Source organism: Rattus rattus, chromosome 8 (genome assembly GCF_011064425.1).
Source record: "Rattus rattus isolate New Zealand chromosome 8, Rrattus_CSIRO_v1, whole genome shotgun sequence".
Taxonomy (NCBI): Eukaryota; Metazoa; Chordata; class Mammalia; order Rodentia; family Muridae; genus Rattus; species Rattus rattus.
In genome coordinates, this window is record NC_046161.1 from 65,179,103 (window position 1) to 65,191,345 (window position 12,243).

General features: G+C 48.1%; 1 protein-coding gene across 1 annotated transcript in view; it reads right to left on the bottom strand.

Moving 5' to 3' along the window:
* Positions 1-12,243, bottom strand: part of Lipc (lipase C, hepatic type) — a 125,386-nt gene that overhangs the window by 23,427 nt on the left and 89,716 nt on the right. Inside the window, exon 2 of the mRNA XM_032909942.1 lies at positions 1,729-1,919. Within this exon, the coding sequence (XP_032765833.1) occupies positions 1,729-1,919 (191 nt within the window). The remainder of the gene's footprint in view (positions 1-1,728; positions 1,920-12,243) is intronic.

A 12,243-nucleotide genomic window follows, 5' to 3' on the forward strand; every position in this document is an offset into this window, starting at 1 on the left:
ATCCTAGTTGAGTTAACTTGCATGCATGTAGCTTAGCCCATGTGCCCCATTTCTTCATCAACAGTGTTGACCTCCTTCCAGGAGGGTTTGTAAAGGCCAAAGGAACTGAGTGGTGGATGTGATGTTCTTAGAACAAAGCCAGGAGCCCAGCCAGGGTGCAGAAGCCCACAGCCCATGCAGCTCTGGTTGCTGTCAGCACTAGTATTTCTGGTGTAATGTTTGGTGGTGGTGGTGGTGGTGGTGGTGGTGGTGGTGGTGGTGGTGGTGGTGGTGGTGGTGATGGTGGTGGTGGTGGTGGTGATGGTGGTGGTGGTGGTGGTGGTGGCGGCGGCGGCTGTGGTAATGGTAGAGGTTGCGTACACTGGCCCAACAAGATTTTGAGACCAAAGAGCACATTTTTCTACAGGAGCTTGCAGCTTTGTGTTGCGTTTCAAAACCAAACTCATTCATTCTATCATTAATTCGGTTAACAAACATTTTGGAGCACCTTCATCTGGTGGGTATTGGTCGGCAATGCCAGCCAAGAATAGGGCAGAACCTATTCCAGGTAGGAACTTCCAGCCTAGTGGGTCAGAGAAACTGAGGAAGCCTAGCTCAAAGATAAGCCAGAGGGTGCTGGGGCCTGGGAACCCCCGAGACCATTCCTTATGTCCTGGGGGAGGGCTGAGCTGTGACAGGGATGGCCTGCAGAAGCCCCTGGACGAGCCTGTGCTTATAGGAAAAGGAGAACTTGACAATGAGGGAAGGGACACTAGTGAGGGGTCAGAGGAGAGAAGGCGAAAAATGAAGCTGACAGGGTGTGTGGGTGGGTGAGTCAGTTTATTCTCTAGAGCAGGCAAGGGAGGGGTCAGGATATTTTCGTGTCCAGGATATTTTTCATGCTTAGTCAATGGACTGATTGCCTAGCATTTCGTGAAGGTCTAAGTCCTATCCCTAGCACTGCATAAACTAGACAGAGCGACACATATCTGTTATCCTAGCCCTTGGTGGTGGAGCTAGGAGGATCAGGAGTTCAAGGTTACCCTTGACTACATGATGAGTTTGAGGCCAGCTCCTCAAAAAATAATTTTCATGTAGATGACAGAAAATAAATTCCAATTTGTCAGCTGTAGGAGAGTGGCTACATGGGAAAGGCACCTGTCATAGAAACCCAGGGCTGCCTGTCAGTCATAGAAACCCAGGGCTGCCTGTCAGTCATAGAAACCCAGGGCTGCCTGTCAGTCATAGAAACCCAGGGCTGCCTGTCAGTCATAGAAACCCAGGGCTGCCTGTCAGTCATAGAAACCCAGGGCTGCCTGTCAGTCATAGAAACCCAGGGCTGCCTGTCATATTAACCCAGGGCTGGAGTTTGATCCTTAGAACCCACATACAACTTTTTGATGTGGTGCTGGAGAGATGGATCAAGGTTAAGAGTATGCACTCCTTTTGCAGAGGACCCGAGTTCTGTTCCCAGCACCCATGCCTGGCAGCACACAATTACCTGTAACTCCAGATCCAGGGGTCCGTCACCCTCTTCTGGTGTGCACCTGTACTCTCATGCACATACGTAGACACACAGACACACAACATTTCCACTATCCTGCTTACTCCCAGAACTGAGAAAACTGGGAGGCGCTTTACCAACACCACGTGAGGGGTTATCATTGGCATTATTAAAATTCCAACGCACAAGGGAGAAAGACATCCACCAGGAACACACAGAGAATACAGCATGCCAGCACTTCCTACCGACCACCCGTGGATGATCATGACAAGTGGATGGGAGCTGTTGAAGCCACACTCCTGCAGTGTTTCCGGGTGCTGAGGTCTGAGCTGACAACCCAGGCGGTCACTTTCATCTTTGAAGAGCAGGAGTCTGATCTCTGGCTTCTGTAACGGTTTCCTTGCTTCAATAGCTCCAAGGTTTCTCCCAAAGGGCTCTGGAATACAAAACCGGGATAATCGGTTATGCCTGGCATGGGTTCCAGCAATGCTGGCCCTAGGACAGGTGCTTCAGAGCTCCAGCTCGTGGTTCCTGGAAGGGACTGGGAGCCAGCATGAACTCCATCTTTGAGGAACCCAAGGGTCTTCATTGTGGGTTGGCCAGATGCTAGCGGAGAACTTGGGAATACCCCACACAAGGGTGATGGGTTGACCTGGAATGCTAACCCCTAGTCTGGAAGGGTGACTGGGGTTGTGTGTGTTTGGGATGGGGAGTGGTATCTCCCAGCTGAGGGAACAGCATGAAGAATGGCTCATAAGCACGAGAGTTCGTGACCAGAAAACAAAGAGAGAAGCTGGCAGAGTAGAGCATGGATGCCAAAGTCCTTGGACTTTATCTAGAACCTATTCCAGCGGGGACTGGGGGGATAGCTCAGTTGGTAAAGTGCTTGCCTTGCAAGCAAAAGGCCCCGAGTTCAATCCTCGGCACCTGCACATAAAACCAGACACTGCCATGCGTACTTGGGAATGCTGGGTTGTTCTAACTCCTGTGATAAAATGTCCTTACAAAAAGCAACTCAGGGAACAAAGGCTTATTTGGTTTCCAATTCCGAGTTACAGTTCCAGGCGGGGAAGTCAAGACAGGAAATTGAAGCAGCTAGTCACATGACAATCAAAAACAGAGAGTGAATGAACGAATGTGTGCTTACCACTGAGCTAGCTTCTTTTACTCAAATCCAGTCCAGGGCCCCAAACTGTCCATGTCTAGGGTAGACCTTCTCACGCTGATTAAGGACATTCCCTCCCAGCAATGCCACAGGCCACCCTGACTGACCTAGAGAGTCCCTCACTGAACCTCTCTCCTCCAGGTGACCTCCAGGTTGCCTCAAGGTGATAATTAAAAATCAACCACCACACAGGTCTTCTTCTGACTTCCACACATATGTTGTGATACGCTGTGGGTGTGCCCATGCTCACTAACACACAAGCACCCCTCCCCTACACACACACACACACACACACACACACACACACACGCATACATGCATACACACACACAACACACCACACATAGCAACAACAAAAAAAGAAAACAAAATGAAGATTAAAAATAGTAGGGCTGTTGCAAAGATTAAATAAGCCTTTTGATTGCTTAGAGCAGTGCCTAATGCAGACTTAACACCTAGGTGAAGGTGTATTGTGAAACTGAGCTCAGATTCAGCCCTGGCATCTGGCACTTTTCATCTATGAATCTTGTCTTTCTATGAAAATTTACCCTCACTGGCCTCTCAGGGCCAGTTCCTTCTGTATATTGACTCAGGATTTAGCTCTGAGAATGTGTTCTAGCCCAGTTGCCCAGGACCTCCAGCCGTGCAGGAGAAGATGGAAAAATGTTTCCAGATAGAAAGCTCACAGAGAACCAACAGAACCGATCCCCACTTCTGCCTTAGAATTCCTTTCCAGTGTGTGTGTATGCTGACAGTGTTACAGGCATGAATCTGTTCATCCCTTCCTCTTCTTAACTAATGCACACCTCTAATGCTCCAGGCATGGCCGGGTCTGAGCTGGAGGCTGGTGGCTTTGCATGTGGCTGCCCGAGGGAGGGCTGCAGTGAGGAGGGCTGGGGAGGGCCCAGAGAAGAGGCTGCATTGGAGCCTTGCTTAAAGACTTTTCAAACTCCTGTCCATGAGAAATGGTGGAAGAAACGGGACTCCAATGCCTAAAACAGTGAGATTCAGTAGAGGGGTACAAGTTGGCGGGGTGCTTGTAGAGAGGGGCTTAGTACTACTTAGTACTACAACTCCAGGAGTTAAGCATGGATGGATCCAGGGGAGGACAGGATAGGAGAAAAAACTTGACTTGAAAATATTCATAGCTGGAGAGATTGGTACAGACCCAATAATGGCAGTAAACCAACCAAAAGAGGTTCAGAATTTTTTATTATATTTTATTTATTTGTGTATGTATTGTATGTATGTGGATAAGCACGTGTGTGATGGTCAGAGGACTACTTTTGGGAGTTGGATCTCTTCCCCTTACATGGGCCCCGAGAATTGACCTTAAGTTATCAGGCTTGCCTGCAAGTGCCTCCACCCCCTGAACCATCTCACAGGCCCTCAGACAGAGTCTTAACAATAACATTGTAAAACACACATTGTGGGGCACTATCGGCTGCTGGAAGAGGCCTCAGGTCATGCCCCAAGTAACATTTGGAATGTTCCTTTTCAGTCTCCTCCCCCACCCCCACCCCCCCGAGACATTTGTCCCACAGATTTAAAGGGAGGGATTTATTTTTACTTTTATTTATGTGTATGTGTGTACATCTGTCCATGATTATGTACACTTGGGCGAGTGCCCACAGAACCCTCTGGGCATTCAGATCCCCTGGAGCTCGAGTTACAGGAAGTTGTGACATGGGTTTTGGGGAACTGAATTCAAGCCCTTTGCAAGAGCACTATTTGCTCTTAAGCACTGAGCCATGTCTCCAGTCTCTCTATCGCTGTCTCTTTGGCCTTTCTCTGAGGACCAGACGTGAATGGCATTATATTCCCTTGTATCTGCCAGGATAGTTTTTCATAAAAATAGAAATTCTTCACAAACGTGATTTTAAAAGGTGATGTGACTTATCCTTTTGATTTGTGTTTAGTTTGTTGCCAGATTATTTTTTATTTAGAACAATGCTCTGATGGCCATCTTAATGTTTAAATCTTTGCCAAAATCTGGTATCTCTAGTACATATTCCTAAGAGCAGTCTTGTAGGATCTCAGGACCCCGCCTATTTATATCTCTGCGTAAACTGATACAATTCACATCAGCACATTTGATCCCCGAGGACTAGGAATTGAACCTGGGACCTCTTACATGTTGGCAAGCACTCTACTGCCAAGGTATGTCCACAGCCCATGTTTTCAGCATTTTTTTCATGTGTGTGCGTGTGTGTGCGTGTATGTGTGTATTGGTATGGGTGTGTGTGTGTGTGTGTGTGTGTGTTAGTATGGGTGTGAGTACACATGTGTTTATGCATGTGTACGGATGCCCATGTATGTACATATAAAGTCAGAAGAGGGCATTGGATACCATGGAGCTTGAATTACATACAGGTGGCCATGACTAGCCTGTTGTTGGTGCTGGAACCAAACTTAGTTCCCCTGTAAGAGCAGCAAATGCTTTCATTCATTAAGCCCTTAGCCTCTCACGCCTTCTTATGAGAAAGACTCCAGTGACATGAAGCCAGCCGGTACTGTAGTTTTGAGAGAGGCAATATTGCCCAAGGTAAACAGTTAGTTACTTCAGGAGAACCTGTTCCTCGATCCTGGAAAACAAGGTGGTGGCCTAGGGTTGCCCTCTGAATGGCAGTAAGTTCCCGGAGATACAAAACCCCTTCTCACTGAGTCAGTGAGACTCAGTAGTATCCTTTGCAGTGGATTCTGTATCCCCAAGCCAGCTCCTGGTTAGAAGATCCTTAGGAATTCATACAAGAATAAATTATAACCTCTTCAAAGACATTATCGAGTAGGCGACTTCAGGCACCTGAGCTAGGCCGTCTGGCCTAGGAGAAAGCCAGTTGAAAGTTTAGCTCGGCCTTGCTGCCTTCTGCCGACAGTGCCTGTGCAGAATGATTCTGCTCGGTTGAATGCACGTCAGGTGCTTGCCAGGTACTAGATGAAGTTAATGAAGCAAGTGCATGAGACGAAGGCCCTGGGCGATAATGTGCCCCTGCAGAGCTGTTTGCAAAACATCTCCACAAATTCATTATTTAATTGCGCTCTTGTGTGTGTGTGTGTGTGTGTGTGTGTGTGTGTGTGTGTGTGTGTGTGTGTATGCGTGCGTGCTCACCACACTCTTGCTCTGTAAACATGTACTGTTGAAAATATTCCCAGCCCTGGCAGGAGTCCCCTGGAAGACGGTAATTTCTCAATGTCCCTGAAATTTCTCCAACCACATCCTTTGCCCGGGATGGAACATTCCCACAGAATAAATGTAACTGCCACTCTGGCTGCTGGCATCAAGCTGACCACTTAAAGCTGGGCCACGGTGACACTGGAAATTCTTATATGGGGTTGGCATGGTAGCTCTAATGCTTGCCTTGTAGGCCAAGTGCTTGCCTAGCATGCCTCAAGGCCTTGATCCATCCCCAGTACTTGCATAAACCCAATGTGGTGGCCCAAGTCTCTAATCCCAGCCATTGGAAGCTGGAAGCAGGAGGATTAAAAGTTCAAGGCCATCTCAGCTACATAGGGACTTTGAAGCCAGCCTGGGCTACATGAAACCCTGTCTCAACAAGGGGAATGACTGGAGAGATGATTTAGAGGTTATGATTGCAAACTACAGCTGGGCATGGTAGTGTATGCCTTTAGTCCCAGTACTCAGGAGGCAGAGGCAAGTGGATCTCTGTGAGTTCAAGGCCATCCTGGTCTACAAAGAGAGTTTCAGGATAGCCACGGCTACATAGAAAAATCATGTCTCAAAAATCAACAAACAAACCAGGATTACAAACTGTTCTTGCAGAAGACCTGAACTGGGTTCCTACAACCACCTATATATGACCTGACTTCAGGAGATCTGATGCCTCTGGCTTCCTTGGGCAGCTATGCCTGGGTTCAACATACCTGCACGGAGACACACATGTATACATAATTAAAAATCATAGAAATAAGTCTTTATAAAAAGGAACATTAATTGAGAACCTTATTCTTTGACTTCTGGCTTCCTTATCTGGCCCTGTGGATAAAGGAGTTCACTGGGGTCCTACTCTGTTCAGAGCTTGTTGACACACTGTGGAACGCAGTGCAGGAGAATGGCGGAAGCCAGTGCTCTGTAGCCGCATTTCTTGGCTTGAGCCCCAGCCCTGCTGCTATGGTCCCATGGCCTTAACCTCCGAGTCTCCCAGACTAACAGAAGCACCCCCAGTGGGATTATTATAAGTCAGAGGTGCAAACCCATTGCTTTCTAGGAATATCCAACCTTTTGGCTTCTCTGGGCCACACTGGTTGAAAAAAAAATTAATCTTGGGCCACGCATGGGTGTCCAGCCTGGGGCCCGTGGGTTTAGAGAGAGTGCATGTTTGTTTATCTTTTCTGACACTGGGGCACGAAGTTCATGCAGGAGACCTTATATTACCACAAAAATCCAGTCCCCCCCCTCCCCTCCACAGACCTCATAATGTTTTAAATAAGTTTACAGTTTTGTGATGGGTGGCATCCACAGCTGTGCTGAGAGCTTCCGGTTTCACCTGCCTGAAACTAAACCAAAGGAAAGGTTTAAGTTCCCTCTTCCTTAAACTGCTTTACCTCTGCAGCGTCTAGGATTACAGAGACGTGTGTGCGTGTGCGTGTGTGTGCGTGTGCGTGTGTGTGCGTGTGTGTGTGTGTGTGTGTGTGTGTGTGTGTGCCTCCATCACCCTATTGTAGGCAGTGGTGGGGAATGAATCCCAGGCTACTTGGTGAAAAGAGAGACTGGATTTAATCAGGGTCCTTTATGTTGAGTGACAAGGGGCTTGACTTACTCTTGGGGAGGGCACAGGAGATTCCAAGCGGCTTACAGGAGTCACAGAGAATGGCGTTGACTATTAACAAGCCAGCGTTCTGGAGTCCTGGTCTCAGGCAAGCTCTCTGGGAACTTTCTAGACAGATCTCAGATGGGAATCCATGTATTAGGTGGAGGCAGATAGCCGTCTAATCAGCCGCCCTTCCGTACTCTCCATGTTTCACACCGTAATTCTAGAACTTCGTTGTTGTTGGCTTTTTTTTTAGATTTTTAAATTTTATTTTTTGTGTATAAGCGTATTAGCTGCATGTACGCTATATGCACCAATTGAGTGCAGTGCCCAGGGATGTCAGACGAGGATGTTGCATGCCCTGAACCTGCAGTTAGAGATGATTGTGAACCACATGCGGGTGCTGGGAACTGAACCCAGGTCCTCTGCAAGAGCAGCAAGTGCTCTTAACCACTGAGCCACCGCTCCAGTCATGCCATGGTATTTTGAAACTGGCTGCAGGGGAGCAATTTACACTTTGGAAGCTGGTAAAGCTTAAATTTGAATTTAATTTCTTTTTGCCATTTATTTGGTGTGTGGGTGTATATATATATGTGCAACCACTGTGTGTGTCTGGTGCACTCTACAGGAACTGTTTCTCTCTTTTTATGTCATAAGTTGGAGGGGCGGGCTCGGGTCACCAGGCTGTGCAGTGAGCACCTTTACCACTAAGCCTTCTCTCGGGCCCCAGACTAGTGTTGATTATCACAAAACATAAAGAGAAGTATATTGGATTCAATGGCTTCTGTTTCCAACCCTGAAAACCCCTCAGAGATAAGGAACAGGAGGAAAGAGAAGATGAATTCTAACCAGTATCTGCACAAATGGTTGTTTTATGTGAGGGTGGGGAGTCCGATCCACCCACTGACGTTTACACAGGTGGTTGGATCCCCATGAAGAGAGAATCAGGATGCGGCTTCTCCCCAAGTGCAGCCTCCTTCCCTGTGGTCATGCAGGTGGTTGGCCCTTTGATCAAGGGTTTGCTACCTGTGTGGTGGAGCTTCCTGTTTGCCTGTTTATTCAGTCATTTCCTGGCTCATCCTTCCTGCCATCCGTGTGTGTGTGTGTGTGTGTGTGTGTGTGTGTGTGTGTGTGTGTGTGCGCGCGTGTGTGTGCATGTGTGCGCGCGCGTGCTCTCTGCTTTCCCACAGCAGGAATCTACCTTTCTGCTAAACAGATTCTGGAGCAAGCTTAGGTTTTATTTGGGGTAGGGGGTTGTTTTGTTGTTTTTAAAACGGAGTTAACAGGAGGAAGAATTTAAAACACACCTCAGAAGTTTATCCTGCTAATGGATTGCCTTTTTGCTTCTCTGTGTTCCTGTTCTGCATGCGGAAGTGGATACATTTTCTTCCACATAACTGTGTAGATGACCTTTTATTTTTAAATTTCGCACAACAAAATAAACATTTCTCCGCGTTTCTATGGCATTCATGCTCACATTTAAAGGCTGAGTAATATTCCACCCGGAGGGTATTTGATAATGTGCGTTATCCTCTTTCCTGTCACAGGATAATCGATAGAACCCTGACAGCTCACTTTTATAAACTCACCTTCACGGAGACCATTTCTTCTGAGAGAATTAGTCCCACTAGGATGGCTGGCTGGTGCGAGAGTTTACTTGATTAACGGGCCTTGTTGTTTGATATGAGGTTCAGCATCTCACAGATACCCCTTCCCCAGGTGTCAGCTGTGCATACATACCTCCAGCCCAGGGAACCCATGCAGAAACCAAGAGGTCTCATTAAAGGTGATGGTGGGGTCTGGGCACATGGCTCAGCCATTAAAGTACTTGCCATGCAAGCAGGAGGACCTGCTGCTGGGTTAGCACACACGCAGAAAGCTAGACACAGTAGCACAGGCCTGGAATCCCGCTGTGGGGGATGAAGACATAGAAGATACCTGAGGCTTGTTGACCGGCAAGTCTAGCTGACTCTGGAGGTCCCGGATTTAGTGAGAGAGCCTGTGTTTCTAGTTTGTTTTCTGTTGTTGTGATAAACGTCATGATAAAGAGCAACTTGGGGAGGAAAGGGTTAATCTTATTTTATACTTCCAGGCCATAGTCTGTGATGGTTTCCACATACTTGGCCCAGGGAGTGGCACTATTAGAAGGTGTGGCCCTGTTAGAGTAGGCGTGGTCTTGGAGTAGGTGTGTCACTGTGGGTGTGGGCTTCAAGATCCTCATCCTAGAGTATTCTCCTAGCAGCCTTCAGATGAAGATGTAGACCTCTCAGCTCCTCCTGCACCATGCCTGCCTGGATGCTGCCATATTCCAGCCTTGAAGATAATGGACTGAACCTCTGAACCTGTAAGCCATTCCCAATTAAATGCTGTCCTTACAAGAGTTGCCTTGGTCATGGTGTCTGTTCACAGCAGTAAAACCCTAAGACAGTCCATCGCTGAGGGGAGCCAGGACAGGAACTCAAGCAGAAACCATGGAGGGATGCTTTACCGGTTCTTTCACTGACTCTGGTTTGCTCACCTGGCTCTCTTACAGCCCAGCCCCACCAGCCTAGGGATACTACAGCCCCATAGTGCGCTGGACTCTGTCACACCAATCATCAATCAAGACAGTCTTTCCCAGACACACCACAGGCCAGTCTGATGGACACAATTCTTCAGTTGAGACTCTCTCTTTGTGGGTGAGTTCAGGTTGTGTCAAATTGACAATAAAAGCTAACAAGCACACTCTGTCTCAGGAAACAAGTGTACTGTAGAGTGATATAGGAGCACCCGTGACCTCTGACCTCCACAGCATGTACACACCAGTGCAGTGCACCCCATACATATGTATATGTGTGTATATGCATACACAAACGTGTACACACAGACAAACGTGCACAGTAAATAAAAGTGGGAGAGGGTAGGATGGAGGACAGAGGGCTCGATGTAAAATAAATATAAACTATCAAATGTAAAAAACTCAATATAAATAAAGGTATGTTTGTGGGACTGTCACTGCCTCTTCATTTGATGTCCCTTCTCTTACTCAAACTTCATAACACTTCTATCAAAAAGGCACTCCCTAAACTCAGAGAGGTTAAGTGTCTTGACCAAGGTCACACAGGAAGTAGATGGGCTGGGCATCAAGTCTGGCCAGTCTGACTTTGAATACGTTTTATAAACTTTTTTATTATTCATTCTTATTGTGTGTATGTGATGTGTGTGTCTGGATGCATATATGCATGTGTGTACATGTCATGGTATACATGTGGAGGTCAGGGGACAATGTTTGGGGTGAGGTAGTCTGGACTCTCTTTCCGCTGTGAGTTCCTGGCATTGAAGCCAGGTTCTCAGGCTTACCATGACAATTACTCTTGCCCACTGAGCTGGATCGTCAGCCCAGATCTCCCTCCATCCCCTGTTCTGCTGTTGCTTCCTGACCGGTCTGGTTTGTGCAGACAGCATTTCCTCCTCCGTGCTGGTAGGGAAGTGCTGTTATGGTTACGGCCTTCATCTTACTTGGATTCTCAGGGAGGTGAAGTAACTGGAAAGGGGGCTAAGAAGCAGGGTCAAACACAAGAAGCCCAGTTCCCTTGTGTACTCCGGTGGGGGCAGGTGGTCCCTCCTTCAGAGTTCTGGAAGTGAAGTTGCCCTTGGGAGAGACCCATACACCTGCTTGGCCAGGCCTGCAGGAAGCACTCTGACCAGGAAGTCCACTACAGTTTTGATAACTGGGCTCTGGTAATAGGAAATGTGACCCCTGTGTGGCAGGCGTAGTGACCTCATAGATGAGCTGTGTGTGTGTGTGTGTGTATGTGTGTGTGTGTGTGTGTGTGTGTGTGTGTGTGTGTGTGTGTCTGTGGTAAACATTTTGTATACTCTGGGGATTGAACTCAGGCCTTTGGGTTTGTGTGGCAGCCACTTTCCCCACTGAGCCAACTCCTTTCTCACCCCCACCCCCACCCCCCTCACCCCACCCCCTGCCCCAATGTTTCACATTTCCCAGGCTGGGCTCAAACTCACTGTATACCGAGAAAGGTTTTAAATTTCTCATCCCTCCTCCTCTCTGACGCTGGGATCGCAGAGGTGTCCCATATGCAGTTTAAGCAGTGCTGGGATAGAACCAAGGCCTCGTGTAGACTTGGCAAACACTACCAACCAAGCCACATGCCCAGCCTGAGCCCTGCACATCCCCTTTTATAGACAGCCTGCCTTTGGACCCTCTAGAGCTTTTTCTTCCTATAAACCCACAGAAGGCAGATGTTTCTGTGTCTCCCTTGTGGATGAAGATCTTCCCTACACAAGTCCTCAAGAGGCCTTCAACCTTGAGCAAGCTTTTTCACTTCTCATTTGGCCAATCAGGGCTTTGCACTGCCTGCTCTGTGGACCACTGTACCATGCTAAGGTCTCCTCGGTGAAGTAGTGAGGCAGGCTAAGCTCCATGAGTCAGCCAGAGCAGGGCTCGAGCCCTGAAAACCAGCTGGGTCCTAATTTCACCTCCGGAAACCCAACAAGCTCGGAGCCGATCCCAGGGTCGTCTGGTTCTAACATGTGCGAGAGCTAAGGCCGCTGCCGGCTTTTAGTGAGTGAAAGACTCAGGAGGAGGTTCCTTCAAGGTCTGAGTTAACCAGGCACAAAGGGAAGTGGGAGTCAGAGCGGTAGTGTCCTGGGACAGCTGGCTGTGGTGTGCAGGTACGCCCTCCCAGAGCTGCAGCTGCCTTGCATGCCAACGATGAACGCTTGTATCGTAAGGACAGCATTGAGCATTAACCTGACTAAATATCCCCAAGGTTATTCTTTATAGCAGAAGTCACGCAAGGATGGGGAGTGTGCGCTGAAGCATGAGG